At 48.6% G+C, this 20,641-nt stretch overlaps 1 protein-coding gene across 3 annotated transcripts in view; it reads right to left on the bottom strand.

The window, feature by feature from the left end:
* Nucleotides 1–505: 505 nt before the first annotated feature.
* Nucleotides 506–20,641, bottom strand: part of IP6K1 (inositol hexakisphosphate kinase 1) — a 36,997-nt gene continuing 16,861 nt past the window's right edge. For 2 of the 3 annotated variants that reach the window (XM_036390925.2, XM_036390926.2), the window contains 5 exons: nt 8,535–8,852; nt 6,098–6,308; nt 5,333–5,517; nt 3,884–4,059; nt 506–3,038 (listed from right to left, as the gene is read on the bottom strand). In XM_036390925.2, the coding sequence (XP_036246818.1) occupies nt 2,529–3,038; nt 3,884–4,059; nt 5,333–5,517; nt 6,098–6,308; nt 8,535–8,757 (1,305 nt within the window). In that variant the 5' untranslated portion in view covers nt 8,758–8,852 and the 3' untranslated portion in view covers nt 506–2,528. The remainder of the gene's footprint in view (nt 3,039–3,883; nt 4,060–5,332; nt 5,518–6,097; nt 6,309–8,534; nt 8,853–20,641) is intronic. The other variant, XM_036390927.2, reaches the window with a different exon arrangement.

Raw genomic sequence — 20,641 nt, forward strand, 5'->3', positions numbered from 1 at the left:
AGCAGAGAGGCCCAGGCAAAGGGAGACACCTGCACGGACATCCCCCAGACGCAGCTGCTCCCGCCAGCAAGGCTGGGCCCAGAGTCCACCTGTCCGGTCCAGGAGTCCCTGTGACAGGAACAGTGGGACAGGGCCAAGAGCAGAGAGGACCAGGCACACGGCCCTGCCCCTGACACACCGCCTTCCCGCCCGGTCACGACACACCGCTCCGCCCGACGGGCCCTGCCTCCGCCGGGTCCTACCGCCCTGCCCCGACACACCGCCCGCCCCGCACACTCCCCCACCCAGCCGGCTCTGAAGGCCCGCCCGGGGCCCATGGCCGTATGGCCGGGTCGTTGCTGCAGCCACCGCACCCCGCCCGGGGCGCCCTCGGGACGCAGCAGCCACGGGGCGACCCCGATGAGAGGAGAGCAGCGGCCACAGGCGCAGGGGGCAGGGACGTTCATCCAAACCCCCCTAAACCCCGTGGTTCAGACGGCGGGAGAGGCAGGCACGGCACGCCACGGACAAAAACAGATCCTTTAATGGTTTTTGGTTCTCTGTGAAGCACAAACAGGGTGGTTATTCATGTAAAAACAAACGGGGCCAAGGCTATGTACAAGCTGTGGAGTCCCACTGCGGTGGTCCGAAGGGAGGGAGGCGGCTCCCACTGAGCACCGGCAGCGTGGCCCGTGCGTCACGGCCCAGTGAGGCAGGGAAAGGCAGGAATGAGCGCGGGGGACAGCAAGGGGCTCTCCCGGCGGGGCGGCCCGGCTCACCCGAGCACAGCCCGCGGGGACAAGGACATGCAGAGGTGGGCGGCAATGGGCCACGCAAGGGCAGGGCCAGGGAATAATGCGGCTGTTGTGGGTACCTACACCCCTGCACTCACCCAGCCTCGCTGCCTCCTGCAAACCTGCTCCCTGAAAATCCTGCGAGTCCTGGCAAGGTAGGGACCCGCAGGAGCAATGAAGTAACCCAGTGCAGGGCAGCGTGCCATGGATAAAGGTCCTTCTCCAGAGGATGGAAGGGGAGCAGAGGCTTGGGCAGGCTTTGAGGAGCTGAGAGACAGGCAGAGAAATGGGGCAGCGCTCCTGCCCCCTTCCACACCAGTGCCACAGACCTGTGCCTGAGATGTGGCAGCCGTGCTTTCCGAGCGGCCTCTGCGCACATGGAGTCGGCACACATGCGACATGCGAGTATTCCCCAAACAAGCATCCCTGAAGTAATTAAAAAAAACCCCAACCCTGGCCTTGTGGGTACACAGGGTCATGGTAATGCCATGGAGCAAGTCAGTGAGAGTGCGAGGGAGCAGCCAGGGCCCCAGCACAGAAACAGGAGCTGAGGTGGAGCAGGGTTCGGTCCGGTACCACCACGCCACAGTATCAAATGTTAATTCCTCATCAAAGGAGGCTGGCGACATTTATTTTGGGAGACACTGACTCCGTGAAGCAAAGCTGAACAGTCAGGCAGTGGTACTGAACAGTCAAGACAGTGGCTCTCACTGCTCAGCTAGGTCACCCCCTCACCTGGCCTCTAGAGACCCTCAGGGAGGGGATGGGGATCAGCCCTAAGCCTCAGCCTCCCCTTCCACCACCTCCAGACCTGTTGGAGAGCAGGGCCTGGGGGCAGAGGGTCCCCGGGGGAAGAGGGCAGCTTTGTGCTGGAGGGACATACTCTGTACTGTACAGGAGGGGAAGGGTTGAAATGGTCCAAAATGCCCCACTGCACAGCTGGGGTCATGTTAACTGCTACAGATACTATTGCTAGCCCACGAGCTGAGCGCTTTCAAGTCAGTGGTCCAGGGCAGAGTCACTCCTGCAGAGCCCTGTGCCTGCCCATGCCATGCCATTCCATGCCATGCCATCAGGGAGCGAGCAGACCCCAGGCTCAAGCACAGCTCCATGTGTGTGGCATTCCCTCCGGGCCACAGCTCTGCCAGGGACTGCATTTGGTCATTTCATTTCCGTGTTTGGGGTAGATACTCACAGTGCCCAAACAGCAGAAAAAGGCAGCATCAAAAGCAAAGCCCCACTGGCAAAACCCAGGGCAAAGCCTGCGACACCAAACACAGGGACCGGCACCTGACTGCTCACTGGGGGCCTCACAGACGCTGCGAACCGTCAGGCAAGCGCCCGTTTCCAACAACTCAGGAGAAATTCAAAAGGGAAGCTCCTGCAAACAGAAGGCTCCTCACACCAGAGCTCCAGCCTCATCAAGAGCCCTGGGCTCTCCTGCTTTCTCTTCCCTATGTCCAGGTCCTCCCTCCAGAATGCACATATGACGAGCGAAGAACCGGGACACCTGACACCCAGCAGGCATCTACAGAGCCTCCTCCAGAAGGCAGAGCAAGTGCGGTCAGAACCATCCGGTCAGCACGAGGAGTTCTTCCATCCTGCCTCACCTCAGCTCTTCTATCCAAGTACATTTAAAAAACAACAGAGCGATACAGTTGTTTAAAACCAAATTTGTCTGTGTTTTTCCTGTGGTAGTGGGTGGTCTTGTCCGCTCCTGCCACCAGGACAAGAATAAGAGGCCACAGCCCAGAGCTACTGGTTTTCCTCCCGCATCTGTTCCATGATGTTGATGAGGCTCTCCAGCCCGAACACGTAGCCCATGTCAGGTCCGTCGTGCACAGTGGGGTCGTCGCGGAAGCCCTTGAAGGTGCTGTGAGCAAAGTCAATCATGCGCACGTCCACCTTGGGCTGGGCCGAGGAGCCGGGCTCTGAGCTGCCGCCGTCCTGGAGGCTCTCTGGGACCGAGCCCTCCCCGCGCTTCAGGCGCGCCTCGGGCCGGCGCTCCAGCGGGGTCCCCGCGCGGCTGTCCTTGCCGTCGTAGATGATGAGGAGGGAGCTGGAGTAGAAGCGGTAGGAGGCCTGTCTCTCCAGAACCGCCTTCAGGCTGCGCAGTTTGGCCAGGACAGGCTCAAAGAGGTCCTTGCGCAGCTCGATGCCGTTGTGCAGATACTGGTAGAGGGCGTTGCGGAAGCCTTCGATAGAAAGGCCGCGCCCGTAGTATTTATTCCTGCATAAGTAATGCCCCGTGTCCAGCTGATAGACCTGGAACACCAAAGGAAATGCACATCACGTGGGAGCAACAGGCTAAGGCCCTGCAGAGAGCCCTGAGCTGTCCTGCACTGACAGGGCAGAGGGAACTCATCCTATCCCCATTATGATTGAGTGGGAGCAGGACACAGCTCTGCCCAATCCCTGCACCCCAGAGCAGCTCATGGGTGCTGCCCAGGAGCAGACTCAGGATGCCTGAGCACTAGTCCTCTTCCAGGACACCCAAAAGGGGCTCACGAGTCCCAGTGCCCCAAAAAGGCATGACACAACTGACCCCCAAGAGTTAAAAAGCCAAGTCTTACAGCAACTCAGACAATCTTCTGGCAGCAGGAGCTGCTGACACCTATTGCCATTACATGGCAAGTGATTAATGAGGAGCCCTCATTGCTTCAGAGTCTGTGGGCAGAGATTGGGGTTTACAAGATCTGGTTCCTTCGGCAGGTGGGGAAAGGAGCAATTATTGCACAACAGTAAACCCTTGTGCACAGGCCCAGGCACAGCAGAGCAACTTTTTAACAATCAGTGCAGTACAGAAGCAGATGTCAGACAATTTCATCCCTAGGCATTGTGACTCTGTCTGAACACTAAGCCACAAAAATAATTTTATTAGAAAATCCCTTAACTGTCTGTGAACAAAGGAGCTCTGGACAAAGGCCATCTCAGGGAAAGCAGGTTCATTTGTTTTAGGCTTAGAAATGAAGACAAAAATAGCATGAATGCTGCTGTACCTACCTGCAGAGGGAGGTTCAAATTCAGTGCTCAGCAGGAAACACTAACTGGGAGGCTTAATGCAGCTGTGAAAAGGAAGTTACAGCATCTGCAGCCTGGGGGATCCCTACCTGCATCCCACACACACGCACACCCAAGGTGGCAGAAGTGCTCTGTTCACACTTCTTCATCTGCCGAGCAGCCTTCTCCTCAGAGGCATCATCTCCGTGCTGTCTGGTCCCCATCTTCAGATCAAGCACACAGGGAAGCTTGAAGTGATGCACCACATTCTCCAGCAGCAGGAACTCTGGGATATGTGTCAAGGAGAGCTCACCCACCACAGACAGGGACCTGGGCCAGCAGGAGATAGGGATGGACAACAAAAATAGGAACCAAAGAACAGAAAAGACAAGCAGTTTGGTGAGCTGAAGAAAAGGACAAAACCCAAACAGTGAACCCAGACTTTCACAGCTGGGTGAAGGAAACAGCCTAGAAAGTGGAACAGCCAACAGCAGGAAGGTCACATGCAGTTCTACTGGAAATTCAGAGGGGAAACTGAAAAGCAAAACACTGGTACCAGGAAGGACATAGTATGCCAGTAGGAATTGCTAATCCATTAAGAGAGAGCTTAAAGTCTAATCAAATTAGCCATTTGACCATATGGATAAACAATACAAAGCCCATGGACTGAAAATTCAAGGGTCAAGTAATGGCAGGGTTGGCCTGTCCAGAACAGCAGCACTGCCCAACACACAGGGGGGAACTGGGGAGGTGACAAAGCCAGGAAACAGAACAGTAACAGGAGCCCTCTGTCACCAGCACACAATGGGCAAGCCCCTGCACTGGGGCACAGCACTGAGAACACACCCCAGGCATTCTGTACAGCAACTTGTTCCAAAAGGGGGAAAAAACACCCCAAAATTTGCCCTAAGGAGTCCCACAGGGGATCAACATGTAAAATCTGAAATGGCAACCAGAGCACAGCTGGATTAAACGTGCAAGAGCAGAACTGTGTTTGATTTAGGAAGAGGAACTTCATAAAAATAAGAAGTGTGCTTAAAATGGAGAGGGCAGCCAAAGAGAATGACTTCTCTGCAAGTGATGCAAGCTATTTAAAAATAAAATCTGGAGTCTCCAAGCCCACACTTGAGAATTGGAGAAGGAAGCCCAGGCAGTTAAAATTATGAATACAGCTATTAAAAGTAAGCTTGTTTCTATGTGAGGAAAACAGAATCCAGGTGAAACAAAATAACCCTGCAAGCTGGCAAGTTCAGCAAAAGCAGGAGAAGCCATTTGTGAAGGCATAGAAAACAAACCCATCTTCAACCATATGAAGAAGTCAGACTGCCTGAAGATGGACTGAGATCTTTAGGGTCCCTTCCAATCCAAACCATTTATGATTCATCAGTGTCACAGTATGGGAAGCAGGAAGGAACAGCTAAAAGGAACATGTAACTCAACTGTGTGGCTGAGCACAGAAATGCCAAGGGAAATGCAAACCTGGCTGCCTCAGGCACAAACGGGCCCAAGGGCAGGGCAGCAGCAGCCTGACACACCCAGCTGTGCTTCCCAAAGGATACTGTAGAGCTTCCGGTCCTTGGACTCGGACCGCATGCGGCTCAGCTGCTGCTTGTGGCAGCGCAGGCTCCAGGGGTTATAGCTGATCTTCTCGGAGCTCAGGCCGCTGTTCCCATCCAACATCTGAAATGGAACATCTGAGTGGATGTGCAAGTCCACCCTGGGACTCTTCGTTTCCTGGATGCTGCTGGTGTAAAGACAGAACAAACCCGCCTGTTAGAATCCATCAGTTCTTCACACACAACTGTCACAACCTCCTCTGGCACACAGCCATCTCCTGTTCCTTCTCCTGCTGCACACAATGCAAATCTTCTCACAGCAAATCCTCACCAATACCCTGGGCTGTGGATCCATGCTCCAGGATCTGGTCTATTTAATATCTCTGCTAATAGAGCAAACAGGAACACTTGCTCCTCTGGAAGCTCTGGCTGGGGTGAGGTAGAGGACCCATATTCAAAGTACCCTGGGAAGAAACCCCTGGGTTAATAAGCAGGTGGACTGAAGAGCGTTCAAATCTGCTCTGTATGCTTTGGTTCCACATCTGATACATTGCCAACACTTACCCTGTATCAGAAGCATTTCATATGGATGAATTGGTCCTGAACCCAGCAAAACTCCTGACACAGTCTGCAGTGCCAAAATCTGCTGGGCTAGCAAGTGCACAACAGCCTGGCCACCTTAAGGAATTGCAGAACATCCTTAACCAAAGGAGTGAGGAAGAGAGATCTCCCAATATTCATGTTGTCACTGGGCCCTCCAAGTTTTACCTTTCGGTGCTGTCACTGGCCAGGCCAGGCTTCTCCTCCTTGTGCTCGGTGCCACTGCTTGACCTGTGAAGGCTCCGGCGCGAGTGCTTGCGCCGTGGCTGGTCCCTCTCTGGCAGATCATCCTGCTCCAGAGCCTCATTCTCCACATAGGGATAGGCCACCAGATTAATGTAGCCATCACTGTCTCCCTCAAAACACACAGACACCACACCTGCCAGGGAGAAGCAACATGTCAGTTCTCCAGGAGGAGGGAATGCACAACCATTATCAACCAGATGTTCTGCAGGAGAGAGGAAAACGTAGCTCACGGAGGAGCAAAGCAAGCCCAGAGCAATGAAAGAGGGGGAAGCTCTGCCACCGCAGGAAATAAGGACAAAAGTGCAGCTGGGTAGGCTGAGGGTGTGATTTATTTCCTTCCTTCAGTCTTGCAGCAAATGTCAAACTGGAGAGAGTCAAGTACAGTCTGCCAAGACGCTGAGGGGAGCAAAGCATGTAAAATAAAATCTGGTTTGTTTGGGATAAGTACCTACGTCCTGCAGAAGCGTTCCTGCTGCTGTTGACAGGGACATCACTGGCCAAGCAGGACTGTGCTTTCTCTGCTAAAGGAGCTTTCCAGCATCAGAGCAATGAAGTACAGAGCCCTAAAGCTGAGGTGACAACTGCCACTCTTATCACAAGCCAGCCAGTCTCACAAAAAAGGGAACAGTAAGGGCCCAGCCTTCCTAGCAATAAAAACAGGGGGCCCTGGAAGCATAACTACTACTGCCAAGGGCAGGCAAGCAGGACCATGTGTCCTGCCCAGTTTCACCTTCTGAAGGCTCCTGGAAAGCACCACAGTCCAAGGGAAGTTACAGATATTCCCCAGCACAAACTCAGAATGTATCTGGCCAGCCACAGCACAGGACTGCTGACACTTCCAGTTAGGGCTGACATCTTCATTTCTGGGACTACTGCCTCAGCCCTGGAAATGAGGCCATCAGCCCATCTCCTGATGTGCAATGACAAAATGTTTCATTATCTTGTCACTAGTATTGACTAGCTGCCAGGAATTTCAAATGACAGATGCACTGAATCAAATTTCTCACAAACATGAGGAAACCTTGCCCTGCCCAGCTGATGCAGGCCATCCTGTTCCCATTCTTCTCTTCTCCTTATCTGCACAGGACAATGTTAACAAGGTTCAGGTGACTGAAACACGACTCCAGAATGTCACTACATAAATGCTACTCCAAGTGCTGCCTGGATGTGCTCAAGATACCTCTGTGAAGTCTTACAGTAACATCCAAGTGCTCAGACAGAAAATATCATACCCAGTGCTCCTCTCCCCCAGATCAGCAGGAAAGATTTCCAGGACTAAGAGGAAACTGCACAGGATGAAATCCCACACTGGGAGGGTTGTGCACATCCCATGCCATTAGGGTACCAGACAGAAGTACCTGATCTCAAGAAGACAAGAGTCCATCTGGACTATCAGCTTCATCGGTTTTAAACATACCTCCCCAAGAAAAACTCACATCATATGGACTCTAGGAACTCCACAGGCTTCAGTGGGATTTCTGATGGGACACTAGAGCACTGTGTGCCCCCAGAATGGCTGGAGGGTTAAGAGAGGACCCATCTGTTGCAGACTGCTCCCTCACTCATGACAACCTGTGTGCAGACACGGGGAGGGAAGCTGACACTGCTCTGAGACAGTCAGGCTGCAGCCAGATGCAAAGGCAAGACCCTGAACAGATGGTGGTCCCAGCTGTCTGCAAAGCCCCACCTTCCCAGTGCCATGTGGAGACAAAGCAGCAGAGGGAACAGGAGCACTGAGCCCCCCAGAAGCCTACCTGACCACATCACCACCCTGAACACAAACACACAAGGCTGGAAGCCTATCGAGCTTCTCAAAGACACAGCTGAGCTGCCAACCTCCTACAATGACACAGGCACTGGAAAATTCCACTCCTTCAAAGCAGCTGGGGACAAGGCTGCACCTCAGCACTGGGAAAGCCATACTTCCTGCTTCAGCAGCTTGCTGCAATGGGTCCATAAAAGAGATGGGATGAGGAAGCAATAAATTACGGAACTGGAATGTGCAAATGCTCATTCTATGATCTGGCTTCATTAGCTCAAGGTCAAGGCTGTAATTGACAATAACTTGGTAATAAAACTGCTTCAGTTCCACATCCATAACCTTAAACTTTGGACTACAACTCTGACACTGCATGTTCTCTGTCTAGAAAGAGAAGCACATTCAACTCAGTGTGCCTCCCAAAAACACACCAAGACTTCCTCCTTTCCAAGTGCTGCTATCAAATTGCCAGCCCGCAAAAGGGAGTTTAAAAAAAGCAATATGACCCCAAAAGACAGCAAGACAACGGCAGCCACAGGAAAATGGAAGGGCAGGTTCTTCAAGGCTGTAACTGCATTCTGGAATGGCAAGAGGCCTCACCTTTGTACTCAGGTGTGAACTCCTTCATTTCTGGGGGCAGGGACTCGTAGAAGCGCTGCTCCCGGGTGATGAGGGGCTTGCAGACAGTGTGGTCGTCATAGCGCATCATGCTGCTGTGCCCGCCCACCTGGTGGATGAAAGGCTCCAGCAGGACCCCCCGGTCTCCAGAGCGAGTGGCATTCTTGCCATACTTGCCCACTTCCATGGTTTGACAAACACACATTGCGTTGGGCACCCGTTGCACTCCTGGAGCATGGGGAGAGCCACATGGGCTGGGAGGGGTAGCTCAGCACTGGCAATTTGCTTCCCTGCAGTGATCTGAAAAAGCAAGAGATTCCTGTTAGTAAAGGACCACTTACACTCACTCCTTGTTCGCTTGGAGAAGTTTATGGTACTTATTTATATCCATATCTTCTTCTGTTCTCTGTTTACATCCTGCTTGTTCCAGCACGCCCCTCACCACCTCTTTAATCCTACAGGTAAACACACAGTAACTCAGAGGCGGTCCCATCCAGAGCTCCTCCCTCCAATAGGATTGACAGCAGACAGGGAAAGGAGGAAATACAGCTATTTTCAGCCTCCCATCTTCATAAAATACTATTTCCTTCCCTGTTCATTTTATTAGTAAGGCAATGGAGCAGACTGTGAGCTATAGCCCACACCTGCCTATCAGTATTGGTGACTGACACAGGCAGTACAAACACTTCCAGAATCTGAAATCCCCTCCTCATGCCTCTGCATTTTTAACATCTAAATAATTCCTCTTCACCTGCTACTGTCACACTGTTTCCTCCCTTAGTGCTCACTTCTCTTCAGGCACTGACATTAAAGATGCAGAGTAAGACAGTCATTCTGTCACTCTGCGTGCTGGAACTGAATGGATTCTGCTCAGATTCTCTCCTTTATTACTCTCAGCCTTTCAGGACAATTTTCTAATGCTTTCACAGCACCTACATGCACAACAAGGCCCTGATCTCTAGAGGTAAGCAAGATATACCACTAAGTCCAAATGAGATTACAAATGCTTTAGAGAAGCAGATGGTCTTTTAGTATTTGCAGAGTGCCCAGTACAGCCACAGGATGATGGAAAAGTAAAGCTGCCCAGAGTCTCTCAGATGACTTGCCCTTTTTCCAGCTTAGATCACAGCTGCCCCTGAGGTTGCTGGGGAAAATGTCACAGGATTTCCTCACAACGATGAGTTATCCAAATGTTGGTACAAGAACCAAGTGGTGACTGCAGTTTCCGAATGCACCGAATTTCCAGTTTCTTCACACAGTGACAGCCAAGGGCAGTAATTTAAGAACTGAGGGATCCTGGAGGCCTGAGCAAGGGACACGGCTCAGGCTGTTCCTCAGCTGGCCACGGGATGTCTCTGCAGCTACACAGCACTGCCAGGCCGGGGGAATTCTGATGAACTCTAGCTTATCTCCCCCGCTCCAATTCGGCCATGTCAGAGATGAAGCTCGAGAGAGTCAAAAGGAGGGGTGATGATACTTCATAACACGTTTAACCCAATCCAACCCAAACTCCCCACAGCAGGACAATGCTTCTCTCTCCTTGTCTGCTCATTCCTGCTTGCTCCCTCACACTGGGTTTTTGGGATAGCATGAGTGTACGTACATTTGAGTTGAATCATCTCGCTGATCCCGTAGAAAACATTTCCTTTTGTGGTTACATGACCACACCAGCACATTCAGTGCAAGGGGAATAATGCGAATATTTAGCTGGCTTTTAAGGCAGGGGCCAGGAAATAGGAAGGGAAAACCCCACAACACAGATAGTCCCTCTCTGTAGTAATTCATGTCAAAGTCTGTTCAAGGCATCCCTCAAACTCTGTCTCCCAAACTCAGAGTCTAAGCTGAATCACAAACAAAAACATGCTGGGGATTTCTCTCCTTCCTCTTATTTGCTTTATCAACATGAAGAAATTTCAGCAGCAGACACTCACATGTTTTAGTTGGGTTTAACATAGTTAATATCCAAGAACAAGCAAGGTACCACCATCTGCAAGAGGTCAGCATTTCACAGATTCCAGACAAATCTTTCACAAACTAAAGTCTCCCTTCCCGATGCAGCTCTGTCTTGGATTCAATTTCTTTTATTTTGCCAATGACTAAAGCAGAGCTTTCAGCTGTTCCAAACAATACAGAAGACAAACTAAACTTCACACCTTCCTGTAGTTTAAACTGCACAGGAAAGAGAAACACAAGATTTATCTGTGTGACAGTTGTTGTACTCAGGAGACATGCACATGATGCTCAGGACTGCAGTCATCCAAGGGCTGCTGGGAAATGGCTGTGGCCACCAAGTGTCCTGGGCTCACAGCCAAGTACCCCAGCACCCCCAAGAAACCCCAACATGACAAAATGTGGGTGTGCAGGCTGCCTGGGAGGAAGTGAAAGCCATAAAACCAAAACATTCTGAGGCTGTGACACAAGAGAAGGAGCTGGGCATCAGGTGGGGAAAGAGTCCAAAGCCAGATACAACTGCTCTACATGTGCATCTACACACTCTAAGAGAAACAGTCATACAGGCAGTATTTTCCCATGTTCAAGTGAATGTGAGAAAAAAATGTTTTGTGGCAAGCAGCATTTTGGAGGCATTCGTAAAGAGGAAGATTTCCATAGGGCTTGAGAAAGAGACACTTTATAGCTCAGATACAGCTTAGTGTTTTTCATCAAACTAACTCAAAGTAAAGGGTTACTACTAAACATAGACACTATCCACAAACAAAGAGAGAAGAATCCCAGCAGTTTCAAACGAATATAAAGCAGAAAACTATTTGAAGTCCTAAATATTACTCATCCTTTGTCTGTTAAACAAAGGCACGAGTTCAACTATTTTAGCTGGCTTATAAAATTCAAAGTCCTTCCAATTAAACTGCAAAACACAGTGCACAGTCTCAGAAACAGCTTGAGGGAGACCAGTTCATTTAGGCAGATCCTTTGGTATATTCCACCACCACCACTGCAGCTCAAGCAGCAGTGAAGCACCCAGGCCAGTTTAGCACCCCCTTCCAACAGAATGATCTCTCCTTAAAAAGACAAAGTCTCCACTGAGCTGGACTCAGGAAAGGTGGGGGGTTGGGTTTAGGAGCAGAGTTATCAGTGACTACACAGACATACAACCCTCCATATTTCATTATCCTCCCCAGTAACAGACTCATGCACTGGAACAGAATTTGCTCTACAATATTTACGTCTAGACATCTCTTTGTCAGTGTATCTGCTCCAAGTCTGATCTGCATACCTCACTGTTTAAACTCATCCTGGCAATAAGATCTGTTTTCTTGTAGTAACACATTTCCAAACAAAATTCAGTAAGACATCCAAGATAACTCTGCTCTTCCTAACCCATTAAGTGGGGTAAACCCTGTCCTCACAACCAAACATCACCCTCCAGCAGGGAATATACCCCTTTGTAGAAACAGTGCTGTGTTCTTGAAGACCCAGCCAGAGATCTCTGAAACATTACTGAACCCTGGCTGAAGACCACAGGTGTCTTACCAGACCAGCATCAGAGCCAAGGAGATGCTCCTGCCAGTTCACAGCACCACAGAACAGAACAGCAATGTCTCCTCTGAGGGTGTCACTTAAAGGAGACAGAAAAATGAGCCTTGGAGGTCACCACATGACGAGACTGAGGGCAGGGAGCTGCAGTGCCATGGGTGCGAGAATTACTGCTGAGCACCCCACGACGCTGATGTCCCTGCTCTCTGTAAGCCATCTTGCACAGGAACACTGGCAACGCTTCACGACTCACCGGTGAAGCTACTTCCCTGAATAAAAAGGAGAACAAATGCTTTAAATTGTGATGAATCACACAGCAAGAACACTGACTGCCCTCAGCAGCTTGCACATCCGCGTTCCCCCACTGCCGCTCCGACTCCAGCCCCAGGCCCTGCCGTAACCAGGGCTGAGGCAGATGGCCACTGATGACTCTGGAGAGAGGCCACGGGCAAGGGATAAATACAGACCTCAACGTCACCATGACACAAGCTGGACTTTCCCTGAACAGCCCCAGAGCACTCAGGAGCGAAGCACAAGAATAGAAAATACCAGTATAGCAAACAAGAGGAGCACAGCATTTGGTCAATTGGTTCCTGGTGAGCTAGACTCAGTAGCAAAGAAAAGCAGAAGCATCTGTGCTGAAAAGCAGATTTGTTTCTACTTATGCTGGATTGGATGAGGTATGAGAAGAAAATCCAGTCTAAGAAAGTAAAAAAAAAAGTGTTTCCCACTGTGCTATGAGATCAACTTCCCAGCACAAAGGCAGGTTTGAAACATGTCTGTCTAGTCAGCAGTAAATGGAGATGAGCCCTGGGACCTGGGCAGAGAACACAACTCTCCAGGAACCTGCAGCAACACTTAGGAGGTAACCAGAAACATTTGGCCTTGGTGACATCCAGGAAGCTACAAATTTTCCTAGCTTACTTAAGCACAGAGCTTTGAATCCTGAGCCTTCTCATGCATATTGTCCAACACTTGAACTAGTACCAAATACTCCTTTGTGGACAGGCTGCTCTCACCATGACAAGTGTGGCTCGTCAGATTGAGGCCAGGAAGTGGAACACAATCTCCATACATGCATCCAAAGTGGAACAGAAGTCTTAGGAAAAGCTGCTCAAGAATGCCAGCTGAGGAGGAGAATGGCAACAGGGAGGAAGTGCAGTGAACAAGGGCTTGGAGAGGACAAAAGCCACTACCATGCATGCTCCACCCTGTGCCATGAGCTGAGCTTCCTTCACCAATCCTCCTTCTTCCTCATCAACAGGGCACATATGCACCAACTGCTAATTATTCACAAGGAAAGAGCCTGATCTACTTAAGACAGAGCTTGTCTGAACCTAGGGAAAGGGAAATAAAATTAAGCTTATAGTACAAGTCCTTAGACATAGCCTTTGTTTCTGGCTCCTAAAGATCTGAAGGAAGACTCTGCAGGTTTTAGCTGGGAGAGTTAATTTTCTTCCTGATAACTTGTATGGGCTGTGGTTTGGATTTGTGCTGAAAACAATGTTGATAATAAGAGATGTTTTTGTTATTAGTGAGCAGGGCTAACTGAAGCAAGGCTTTTTCTGCTTCTGACACTGCTCCACCAGTGAGGAAGCCTGGGGTGCACAAGAAGCTGAGACACAACACCCCAACTGGCCCCAGGGATACCCCAGAGCATATGGTGTCAAGTGTAGCATACACAGCTGGGGAAAGAAAAAGGAAGCGGGAATGTCTGGAGTGATGGTCTTCTTTTCCAAGTCACTGCTACTGTGATGGATCCCTGCTTTCCTGAACACTTGCCTGCCCATGGGATGTGGGGAATGAGTTCCTTGTTTTACCTCCCTTGTGCCTGCAGTTTTTGCTTTACCTGTTAAACTGCCTTTATCCCAACCCACGAGTTTTGTCACTTTTATCCTTCCAATTCTCTCCCTCATCCCACCAAAAAGGAAGTGAGTGAGTGGCTGTGTGGGGCTGAGCTGCCAGCTGAGGTTAAACCACAACAGACTACTTGTGCCATACTTCTATCACACTGATCACAAAGCTTCAGCACTTCTGCCAGCAGCCTGCGAGACCAAGAATTTTCTGCCCTTCTTTTCCTAAGAAAGGAGCGGAAGCCAAGCCTTTTCAGCTCTTTCTGAGGAAAGAGAGGCTGAGCCGTGTACTTTTAACTCTGGCTGGGCTGAAACCACTCACTAAAACCAGTGCTCAGATCTGGGCTTAAACAAGGCTTTTTCTTCTTAGAGGCCACATTAGCAAGAATTGCAAAGGCCCTTCTGCTGTCACCTACACATAAAGCATGGCAAGCTTTCCAGGAGGGATGAGGTACTGGGAGTCCTTGTCAGGAATTCAGACCCAGGACACAGACAATACCCCTTTTCTCACACTGGCACGCTACAGTGGTAGCCTCTCTCTGTGTTTTTATCTTTTTTTTTTTTTTTTTAAGCCAACTCTTAGCACACAGGCCATTAACAGGGAAGGTCTGTCACATTCAGCAACATATGGAGCAGGTACTCTGCAACATTTTGTGAACACCTGCCATGCAGCTGTCTGTGAACAGGGGTAACCCAAGCTGGGGCTCAAATGGCCTCTTCCAGCTTGTATTCCTGTCTGGCCTGATGCTGGACAAGCTGGCACTACTGTGATAAGATCATGCTGGGGAGCAGTGGAGGACTGCACGTAACAGGGATAATGATTTAATTCCCTTGCTGCTCTTTTCTCCAGGCTTCCCCTTCCTCATTGGAGAAATGCACCACACTGGCAGGAGGGCACAGGGACCTGCCAGTCCTTGTCACTGCTATCAGTGTCACTGCAAAGGCTGCAAGAAGGGCCAGCCCTGGTCTGGTCATCACCACTCTTTCCTTTCCAGTAGGAAGTGGGGGGGATGAGCAAGAGGGAGCTGAGCTGCTGAATCCTCCTGCTGCACCTTGCCACAAATACACCCTGCCTTGGTAGAAAAGGGCACCTTCCCTCTCTGTTCCAAAGCACTGGCTGCAGTCCAAGCCTGAGAGTCTCCACAGCAGCAAGACCTGACAGAATATGTACAACAAAAGGTTGCTTTATCAGTACCAGCCCAGACTTTTTTCCAAGCCTGTGCCTAAGAGAGCAGGGTCATCCAATATCGGCTTTGCATTTTATAGGAGAAATGAGATTATGACACGTGCTTTCTAGAGAAGGGCTTAGGGAAGATCAATGCTTGTGAGGCCTCATTGCTCAGCTTTCTGTGAGCTAATTTCTGGCTTCACATCATTTACAAAGAGGAAGAAGTCTCCACAGGTTACCTTTAAATTATTCCATTGCAAAAGCTGGCTGTTCAGCACAGCTTTCCAATCCAATAGTCAGAGACAGTTAGAAAGGAACATATTTTCAACAGTTAAAAGCCACAATGAATCAACCTAACCCACCAAGAAAAGACATTTTTTTAAAATTTGCATTAGTGCAGGGACTCAAACTCATCAACAGGCAGAAAATTGTCCCTGCATTGTCAGCATGACAGGGAGAAAGGAAAAAGACTCATGCCATTCCCACTGAAGAAGCCTGGCTCAAAGACTAACTCAGAATTTGTAATTCAACTTACAGACTGAATAAGCAGAGGGAACAACTTTACCTCCTGTCTCAAAAAATCTTATGTTTAAAATTTTCATCTAAAATAAAGTATACCTACTCTTCAGCCACAGACCTTGGCCTCTTCCCTGACTGTGAGGCTTAAATAAGGCAGCCACAACCCTAAGAAAGTCCTGCACAGTCATCCAAGTAACCACCCACATGCCTCCCCAGCAGGAAGATGATGGAATGACTACGCTGAGAGCAGCATGAGGAGGAGTCCATTCAGAAACTGCACTTTCATGTCAGCTGTGGGTACCAAATTCTACAATCTCAACAGCATCAGAATGCAGGAGGGAGGAGCAGGTGAATGCAGCACAGCTGCTGACAGCAAGAGAATGAGTCAGAGCTGGGATGGCTGTGCTGAACCAGAGGACAAGTGCATTGCACAGTGAGCACTGCTGGCAGGAAAAGGGAGGTGTGAGATTTTGTGGGAGCATGGACACAGCTCAGTCAGATGGGTGGCACAAGGAAGGGCTGCTCAGCACTGGGGAGCTGCCCCACCACACCGAGGAGAATCCACTGCAGTCAGGCAAGCAGGTCTCAGGTTTGTATTACAACAGGGGTGAAGAGAACAACTGGCGCCTCCTAAGTTCTCACCTCATCTCCTCTCTTAAATGCCCCAGAAGACCTTGAAGGCATCAGGCCAGAGCCAAGGAAAACCATTTGGCCTGATCTCCTACAGAGTAACTGCTGGCCTCTGAGCTGAAAGGTGCTGTCATCACCCACACGTGCAAACACCTCTGGAGCCTGAGCTCCCACTCCCACCTGCACATGGACAGGACAAGGAGAAATGGTTGTGCACCTCAGCCTTGTGTCCTTCAGACTCCTAGCTAGTACAGACACCTGGAAAGCAGGTGGAAAGATGGGACAAGATCCTTCCAGCTTCTGTAGAGAGGAAATGACGAAACTTACAGCAAAAGCACCAAAATCCCAGGAAAAGGAAGTACCTGAGCAGCAATAAGAGCAGTTTTTTCAGGCTTCAGAGGGTGGCTGACAGGAACTGAAAGGAACAATCAATGTGCTGCACCTTACACTTGTCACCCAGAGCAAGCAAAGCACAGGTGCCAAAGTGAGGATTCTGCAACAGGAAAAACAGTCAACTCCCTCAACTCAACAGCGAGAGCACACACTGTTTCAGACCTTAGATGAGCAACAAAAAAAGAGAAAAAAGGTGTGTTCTCTGGCTCTTTGCCCAGCACAATCTTAGAAAAAAATAAGGGAAGATAAAGGAAAACACAGAAGACATTTTATAGTTTGGGTTTTTTTTGCTATTTGAAGATGAAAGTCAAGAAAAAAAAATTAATCTCTTTTTTCCCTGCTTTCAGAATGTGCAAAACCAGTGAATTAAGGAAGAAAACCCAGGTGAACACTTAGGCCTCCAGCTCTGACAGGGAAATGACAGTGAAAACACATCAAAAGTTTGGTCTGCACAAGAAAAAAATGCACACTGATACTTCATTCATCCACCATGTTCTCTGTAGGCTGGTAAAACAGGGAAGTTTTTGGGTTGAAAAAAGCTTGCTTGTGTTGGTTACTCTATAATGTGATCCTCCACAATGGAACCAATGCCATCCAAATGCCTGGCTTTAAAAAAACACCCAATATTATGTTGAGATTCCTTCTGGTACTGATTGAAGTCAGTTTCTAACTCCTCCTTCAGTTATTTCTTCAGACCATGGTTGCACAGGCAATCCTTTGACATCTGGAACAGCATTAACAGCACCCTCCCACTCAACTCTGCTGCAATGGTACAACTGTTTGCAGCCTCACCATGAACCAAACTAGGGAAGTGATCACAGTTAAAAATAAACCAGCACTTTGTTTTGTTTTTTTTAAGGATTACTTTTCAACCAGGTCAGATCCCCAATCTATTGTGCAGCTGTACAAACAGTTGTATCAGCACAAGGTGCCTGAATTGCTGATGGTTATCCTCGTGCCTCAAGCCAACGTTTGCATTCCCAGCTCACCTCATTGCATGGCTGCTGTAGAACAGGATCTCCGACCAAACAACACAGAGGGGACTTGACTGCCACTGCTTGCAACCATGGAGGGTCTCTCCAGTGAGACAAAATGAGGTCACACTGATGTCTACCCTACAGCTAAGGCATGGCTACTGAGCTCCCTCAAGCTGTTGCTTGTCCAAAATTATATGTCATTTTTGCAGCCTGCACGCTGAAATAAACATAAAAACATGACTAACCAAGTCATTAATGAGAATGAACAGCTTTGGGGCAAGTTCTGAAACAAAACTCTCCCAGAAATTGCATAACCACTAACTATCTTGGTGATCTTCCATTCAAGAAACACAAGCCTACGTGATGTGCAGATTCCCACTAATTTGAAGACTGTGACATTCAAAGAGTGAACAGGGGAGCCTATATTCAGTTTTGGCAACTCTTCAAATTGCAGCTGAATTTTTATTTGAACATGGAAATACAAACAGAAATACTGACAATCAGAATAAGCACCAAGCAATGATGCCATGCTAGCGCACTTTAGAAACAATTATGAGAAACAGACTGAAGTTTTCCCAAATTACCAGCTCAAATACTGTTTGAGACAAAAGCAACTGAAAATACCTCCTTTTTTGATGGTTACCTGGGAACCTACTGGGATCTCTGCTTTCAGCTGGCGACAGGTACCTGCATCAGACACACACCATTGTGAGAGGCCTTCTCATTGAAAATCAGGCACAAAAAACTGAATAACCATATTCTAGCATAAGACAGGAGGCACATTAATGAAATAGCTTCAGGAAATCAGCTTTCTACAGTTTCTGTTGTGTCTGCTCTAGAAGACAAAAAAATTAGTCTCTAAGCTGTTCAGCAGCCTTTTTTGTAGATGTCACCACATCAATCCATGAAGACACAGAACTGAAAAAATTGCTAACTGGCAAACCTTACCCTTTGTTACTTAGCATGCATCTCAGGCTATAGTTTCATGACATCTTAAGTAAATCTAAGTCAGCATTCTTCAAACCCATCCTCTCTCCTGAGTCAGCACTGGCACTCACTGATCCTGCTCAGAAACCAGCCTGGCAAACAAGTTAACCCGGAAAAAAAGAAAAGTTGTTTTTGCCAATGTGGCTTCCTGAACTGGTTTACTGCCAGTGCCCAACGAAAGTAAAAGGGGACAATCATTGAGCAGGGCAAGGGCAGGCACAAGAGGAGCAGGGCCAATTCCATTCAGCCCCAGCTGCCCTGCAAACACACGCTCAGAGAACAGTCTCACCCCCCTGACTTTAAAGAGACGTGAGTTGTCACTTGCAGCAGAAACATCATTTGACTTTTTCACCTCTCCTGACATCTTCTTTACACCAGCATCAGCACCCCTGCAAACAGCCATAATAAGTACCCAATCTGGTAGGAAAACAAAGCAGCAATATAGAAAACAAAACAAAAAGCCTTCAGTTTTCAGTTGGATCAGGTCCCTAATACATCTGGCCAACAATTCCCCCAGCATCAAAACATGGGAGAAAGTGGGAACCAAGGCATAGCAAAACTCCATCTCCAAGCAACTGTGAAGCTGCTCTCTTACTCAACATAGATAAAATATCACAACATAACTACCTAATAGTTATACAAAACCACTTTGGTTCAAAAGATTTAAACAGTACATTAAAAAATCTGCAATCTAATTCTTTATGTTTTCATCTTCCACAACACACCATTAATATTTAAAACGTCCTATTTCCTCAAAAATAAATCTTTAATTTATTTGATACCAGCATTATTTTCAGAGCAAAAGAGCTGCTAAAATATATAGAGGAGAGTGAGGAAAGCCTGTTGTGATTAAATAGGGCATGACAAACAGCAGCAGCATGCACAAGCAGTACTGGGGAGCAAAGCCAGGGGGAACAGTGACAACAACATTATACAAACAACAAAGAATTCTTAGAAACTGCTGCCTGGGTTACATCCAAGGTTCTCTTTACCTTGGTTAAACTATTAAGAAAGTCACTTCAGAAAGCTGACCACTTCTGCACAACGAAGCTTTTTAGGAAGAGTTGATCCATCTAAAGGCCTCTGTGAGGAAACCACTGCAGCAGCTCCTGTGAAGCAATGGAGTTGCAACAACACTGAAGGTGACACGAAGCTGGAACGAGTCATTCGTCCCCTGCCCCACCACGAAAGGGCTCTTGTGCCAACACAGGTCCAAAAAGCTGTGTCTGTGTATGTACCCCTCAACTGCTGGGGAGCAGACACATCACCCTTGGCCGTGCACAGCAATTCCTCAGTGACAGGGACATCCTAGGGTGTCCTCAGCAGAATTCCACTAAGGTATGTTCCATGACTTGAGCCTCACACCCATTTCCTCATGTTCAACATCTGCTGTAGCAAGCTCTCACCACTGGCTTGGAACACCTAACTCTGGACACTTCATCCATCAAATCAGGGATTCCTGGAAGGCCCAGCTTTGCTTCAGAGATGCAGAAAATTCAGTTTTTAGTTGCCATCTTGCTGCCATGTGTAGGAAAGCACACAGAACAGTCTGGGCCACTGCCATGCAGAATTCACTCCTCCAAAGTTCAGAGATTAAGTTGTGGCTGCTGCTTGAAAAAGCAGCAAGTTTTCCATTGTATTTGGACAATCTTGCAAAAAAAGTAGGTCTTTAAAAGAAAATACTAAGTTCATGAGCAAATGCTGTAACTCTGTCCCAACACATCACTAAAATATCATAAATCACAAGCAAGAAGTTAATAAATTTCTGGCTTCTGACAGGCACTAACACTGAAAGTACTATACTTTAAATATCAAATACACGTATTACAGACTTTTTAAACATTAAGGAAATTTACTAAAGTTGTTACTTAGGACTGCATTTAGACATCTGAATTTCTCACAACTCTCCAACACAAGCAAAATACAGGTGCAACAAAATAGGGCAAAGGTAAAACTGTGGCGGAGCTGCAAAGCACTAAGTAGAGGCACATGGCTGTCCCCTTTAGATCAAAGTGTCTCCTGGGGAACAGACCACTATCTCTATACAGTCAGACTTCATAACCCTGTCAC

Source organism: Molothrus ater, chromosome 11, assembly GCF_012460135.2.
Source record: "Molothrus ater isolate BHLD 08-10-18 breed brown headed cowbird chromosome 11, BPBGC_Mater_1.1, whole genome shotgun sequence".
In the NCBI taxonomy this organism is placed as follows: Eukaryota; Metazoa; Chordata; class Aves; order Passeriformes; family Icteridae; genus Molothrus; species Molothrus ater.